The sequence below is a fragment of the Musca autumnalis genome, unplaced genomic scaffold (genome assembly GCF_047663935.1).
Source record: "Musca autumnalis isolate F117 unplaced genomic scaffold, ASM4766393v1 scaffold_3, whole genome shotgun sequence".
Lineage (NCBI taxonomy): Eukaryota > Metazoa > Arthropoda > Insecta > Diptera > Muscidae > Musca > Musca autumnalis.
Genome location: NW_027411866.1, coordinates 226502464 through 226508323, shown reverse-complemented (window position 1 = coordinate 226508323; position 5860 = coordinate 226502464). Strand labels below are relative to the sequence as shown.

The 5860-nt window shown below is 34.2% G+C and overlaps 1 protein-coding gene across 1 annotated transcript; it reads left to right on the top strand.

Annotated features, from left to right (window-relative positions):
• Positions 1–2040: 2040 nt before the first annotated feature.
• LOC141399044 (uncharacterized) lies at positions 2041–3195 on the top strand. The gene is made up of 3 exons (XM_073977026.1): positions 2041–2158; positions 2435–2586; positions 2677–3195. The coding sequence occupies exons 2-3, from the start codon at positions 2446–2448 to the stop codon at positions 3046–3048; spliced, it is 513 nt and encodes a 170-aa protein (XP_073833127.1). The 5' UTR covers positions 2041–2158; positions 2435–2445; the 3' UTR covers positions 3049–3195.
• Positions 3196–5860: the final 2665 nt, after the last annotated feature.

The window sequence follows — 5860 nt, the reverse complement described above, 5'->3', positions numbered from 1 at the left end:
TGGAGTCATTGAAAAAATATTCCTTAAAAATCCACGAGTCTTTGGAGTCATTGAAAAAATATTCCTTAAAAATCCACGAGTCTTTGGAGTCATTGAAAAAATATTCCTTAAAAATCCACGAGTCTTTGGAGTCATTGAAAAAATATTCCTTAAAAATCCACGAGTCTTTGGAGTCATTGAAAAAATATTCCTTAAAAATCCACGAGTCTTTGGAGTCATTGAAAAAATATTCCTTAAAAATCCACGAGTCATTGGAGTCATTGAAAAAATATTCCTTAAAAATCTACGAGTCTTTGGAGTCATTGAAAAAATATTCCTTAAAAATCCACGAGTCTTTGGAGTCATTGAAAAAATATTCCTTAAAAATCCACGAGTCTTTGGAGTCATTGAAAAAATATTCCTTAAAAATCCACGAGTCTTTGGAGTCATTGAAAAAATATTCCTTAAAAATCCACGAGTCTTTGGAGTCATTGAAAAAATATTCCTTAAAAATCCACGAGTCTTTGGAGTCATTGAAAAAATATTCCTTAAAAATCCACGAGTCTTTGGAGTCATTGAAAAAATATTCCGTAAAAACCCACGAGTCTTTGGAGTCATTAAAAAAATATTCCTTAAAAATCCACGAGCCTTGGGTGTCCACAAAAAAATATTCCTCAAAAATCCACAAGCCTTTATAGTCCCCAGAAATATTCCTTAAAAACCCATGAGCCTTTATAGCCCCAAAAAATATTCCTTATAGCACCTGAACCTTTATAGGTAGTCCCCAAAAAATATTCCTTACAAACCCCTGAGACTTTATAGGTAGTCCCCAAAAAATATTCCTTAAAACTCATGAGCCTTTTTTGTCCCCTAAAAAATATTCCTTAAAAATCCACGAATCTTTGGTGCCAATGAAAAAAAATATTCCTTAAAAATTCACGAGTCTTTGGTGCCAATAAAAAAATATTCCTTAAAAATCCACGAGTCTTTGGTGCCAATGAAAAAATATTCCTTAAAATGCACGAGTCTTTGGAGACATTAAAAAGATATTCCTTAAAAATCTACGAGTTCTTGGAGTCTTTGAAAAAATATTCCTTAAAAATCCAGGAGTCTTTGGAGTCATTAAAAAAAATTCCTTACAAAAAGACAAGTATTTGTCGTCATGGAAAAAATATTCCTTAAAAATCCACGAGTCTTTGGAGTAATTGAAAAAATATTCCTTAAAATCCACAAGTCTTTGGAGTCATTGAAAAAATATTCCTTAAAAATCCACGAGTCTTTGGTGCCAATAAAAAAATATTCTTTAAAAATCCACGAGACTTTGGTGCCAATGATATTCCTTAAAAATCCACGAGTCTTTGGAGTCTTTGAAAAAATATTCCTTAAAAATCCACGAGCCTTTGGAGTCATTGAAAAAATATTTCGTAAAAAATCCACGAGTCTTTGGGGTCCCCAAAAATATATTTCCTTCAAATCCTCGTCGAGTCTTTGTTGCCCCAAAAAAATATTCCTAAAAAATCCACGTGTCTTTGCTGTACCCAAAATATATCTTAAAAAGCCACGAGTCTTTGAAGACATTTAAAAATATTCCTTACAACCCCACGAGTCTTTGGGTGTCCCCAAAAAAATATTCCTTAAAATCCCTGGGTCTTTGGAGGCCCCACAAATATTCCTTAAAAAATCTCCCCCTTGGGTATTTCATCGTAATTCACTGTAGTTTTCAAATTTAGGTTAATTTAATGAATTTTAATGTAGAGCACTGCCACAACTGCTGTTACTCAAACAATCTAATGATGAATATCTTTAATAACAACAACAACTATGACATTATTTGTGCACAATATGCCAAGTTTGCATGTTTGCTGTACAAAGATAACAAACTAAGCTGGGCAAATAAAGCAAAAAAACTGAAAACAAAAACATTTCCGGTCACTTCCTTTACATCAAACACAGCAGAATAATCAGTCTACTGCTGCCACCAGCTATGCTGATGAAATGCAAACAGATATCACCAAAGTACATGTTTTTGCAACCATACACCATTCCTCCCACACTCCTTCACCACTCTACAACAAAGAGTAATTGTATACCTTTTGAAGGTAACAAAAAGTATAATAGCCCTGTTAGAAAATGGCTTTGTTAACAATTGTAAAATTTTTCCAGCAACTGTAACTGAACGGTAGGAAATAATAAATAAACGTTTAAATTCTCAATTTTGTGTTTTATACAGAAAAGGATATTAGAAAGTTGAAAATAAGGATACAACAACATGGGCAAACAATAGCTCTTGGCAATTAAAGGCCTTGTAAATTGGGAACATTCACAAAAAACAACAACAAAAACAACAAACTCAATAAAATTAAAAGCCATCACAGAAAAATTAAACAAAAGAGAAACAAGAAGAAGAACAACAAAAGCAAAATTAATAACAATTATTATTCTTATTATTTGTCAGCAATCACGAAGATGTCGTTGATAAAGGGGACACACAAAATTACCCAAACTTTCAATGGTTCGTTTCCGCTTTTGATGCTGTGCTTAATGATGGGTTTGGGTTGTTTGATGCTAATGAGAGTTGAGGGGTCGCGGGCTTTAAATAAACCCAAGGTAAGTACTTTTTTAAACATTTTTCCCCTTTTACGTTATAAATCATTAATTTTCTTTAATGGTGTACCCTTCTAAAAAACATAAAAATAGGCTTATGCATCATCATCTACTTTGATGAAAGCCCAACCAGGACCCTTACATCATCATCTTCACCGCCTTAGACGTGATACTTATGGGGAAGAAGATGAAAATTACGATGTCATACCCTCATTTGCAGAGGCAGAAAGACCAAAATCACCTGGCGAGCCTATTTCTGAAAGGGCCGAAAAAATAGCTCAAACATTTGCCAATATGTGGCAATCTATGGTGGATACCGCCAAACATTTTGCTGATGCTTTACGTCAATTGTTTATCACCGAAGAGGAAGAATATCAATTAACATCTGAAGAATTGGCAGCACGTGGCCAAGCAATTGAATACCACAATGAAGAGTGGCGTAATGCCTATGAAAATCAATTGTAGGGCAATGGAAGAGAAGAAGGAAAATTTGAAATGTGTGTAAGGTAGATTTAATTTTTTTTTTTGCAACAAAAATGTCAAATTATTGAATTGGAAACTTTTTTGAAAATTTGTTTTAAATAAAATTATTGGTTATAATTTCTTCCCTAATAGTCTTGGCTATCAAAAAAAATATATATTCCTCAAAAATCTCCGAGCCTAGGGTATCACAAAAACTATTTCTTAAAAATCCACGAGCCTAAGGTATCACAAAAAATATTTTATAAAAATCCACGAGCCTTGGGTGTCCACAAAAAATATTCCTTAAAAATCCACGAGTCTTTAGAGTCCCCAAAAAAAAGATTCCTTAAAAACCCAGGAGGTTTGGGTGTCCATAAAAAATATTCCACGAGGCTTAGGTGCCCACAAAAAAATATTCTTTAAAAATCCACGAGTCTTGGGTGTCTAGAAAACATATTCCTTAAAAATCCACTTGTGTTTAGAGTCAACAAAAAGTATTCCTTCAAAATCCACGAGCATTGGGTGTCCACAAAAAAAATATTCCTTAAAAATCCACGATCCTTGGGTGTCCACAAAAAAAAATATTCCTTAAAAATGCACGAGCCTTGGGTTCCACAAAAAATATTCCGTAACAATCCACTAGACTTGGGTGTCCACAAAAAAATATTACTTAAAAATCCCCGAGCCTTGGGTGTCCACAAAAAATATTGCGTAAAAATCCATGAGTCGTGGTAGTCCCCAAAAAAATATACCTTAAAAATCCAGGAGTCTTGGGTGTCCATAAAAAATATTCCGTAAAAATCCACGAGGCTTAGGTGCCCACAAAAAACATTCTTTAAAAATCGATGAGTCTTGGGTGTCCCGTAAAAGATATTCCTTAAAAATCCAAGAGTCTTTTGAGTCCCAAAAATATTCCTTAAAAATCCACGAGCACCCAAGGCACAAAAAATATTTCTTAAAAATCCACGAGCCTTGGAGGCCACAAAAAATATTTCTTAAAAATCCACCAGCCTTGGATGTCCACAAAAAAATATTCCACGAGCCTTGGGTGACCACATAAAATATTTCTTAAAAATCCAGGAGCCTTGGGTGTCCACAAAAAAAACATTCCTCGAGCCTTGGGTGGCCACAAAAAATATTTCTTAAAAATCCAAGAGCCTTGGGTGTCCACAAAAAAATATTCCTTAAAAATCCACGAGACTTGGGTGGCCACAACAAATATTTCTTAAAAATCCACGAGCCTTGGGTGTGCACAAAACTTATCCCGTAAAAATCCACGAGTCTTGGATTTCAAAAAAAAAAATATTTCTTAAAAATACACGAGTCCTGGGTGTCAGCAAAAAATATTTCTTTAAAATCCCCGAGCATTGGGGGATTCCTTAAAAATCCACGTGTGTTTAGAGTCCCCCTAAAATATTCTTTAAAAATCCATGAGTCTTGGGTGTATATAAAAAAAATCCTTCAAAATCCACCTGTGTTTAGAGTCAACAAAAAATATTCCTTAAAAATCCACGAGCCTTGGGTGTCCACAAAAAATATTCAGTAAAAATCCACGGGCCTTGGGTACCCATAAAAAATACTTCTTAAATATCCACTTTAGTCTTCAGAGTTCTCAAAAATAATTCTTAAAAATCCACGAGTCTTTGGAGTCCTCAAAAAAAATTCTTAAAAATCCACGAGCCTTGGGTGTCCACAAAAAATATTTCTTAAAATCCACGAGCCTTGGGCGTCCACAAAAAATATTTCTTAAAAATCCACGAGACTTGGGTGTTCACAAAAAATATTCCTTAAAAATCCACGAGCCTTGGGTGTCCACAAAAAAGTATTCCTTAAAAATCTACGAGCCTTGGGTGTCCACAAAAAATATCCCTTAAATATCCACGAGTCTTGGGTGTCCACAAAAAATATTCCTTAAAAATCCACGAGCCTTGGGTGTCCACAAAAAATATTCCTTAAATATCCACGAGTCTTGGGTGTCCACAAAAAATATTCCTTAAAAATCCATGAGTCTTGGGTGTCCACAAAAAATATAGTTTAAAAATCTACGAGTCTTAGGTTCTTCAAAAAAATATACTTTAAAAATCCACGAGTCTTAGGTTCTTCCAAAAAATATACTTTAAAAATCCACGAGTCTTGGGTGTCTATAAAAATATTCCTTAAAAATCCAGGAGTCTTGGGTGACCACAGGAAACATTCCTTAAAAATCCACGAGTCTTTGGAGTCCACAAGAAAATATTCATTAAAAATTCACGAGTCTTTAGAGTCCCCAAAAAATATTCCTTAAAAATCCACGAGTCTTGGGTGTCTATAAAAATATTCCTTAAAAATCCAGGAGTCTTGGGTGACCACAGAAAACATTCCTTAAAAATCCACGAGTCTTTGGAGTCCACAAGAAAATATTCATTAAAAATTCAAGAGTCTTTAGAGTCCTCGACAAATATTTCTTAAAAATCCACGAGCCTTGGGTGTGCACAAAACTTATCCCGTAAAAATCCACGAGTCTTGGATTTCAAAAAAAAAAAATATTTCTTAAAAATACACGAGTCCTGGGTGTCCGCAAAAAATATTACTTTAAAATCCCCGAACATGGGGGCCACAAAAAATATTCCTTAAAAATCCACGTTTCATGAGAGTCTCCAAATATAATCCTTAAAAATCCATGAGGTTTGGGTGTCTATAAAAAAATTCCTTCAAAATCCAAGTCAACAAAAATGTTCCTTAAAAATCCACGAGCCTTTCGTATCTACAAAAAATATTCAGTCCAGTCCACGAGGCTTGGGTGTCCATAAAAAATACTTCTTAAATATCCACGAGT

What these genes read in the sequence shown, in the direction of transcription:
- LOC141399044 (XM_073977026.1), top strand. Translation starts at nt 2,446, where the DNA reads ATGTCGTTGATAAAGGGGACACACAAAATTACCCAAACTTTCAATGGT. An exon ending in GGGCTTTAAATAAACCCAAG is followed by an intron (nt 2,587 to 2,676) that starts GTAAGTACTTTT and finishes ACATAAAAATAG; the next exon opens with GCTTATGCATCATCATCTAC.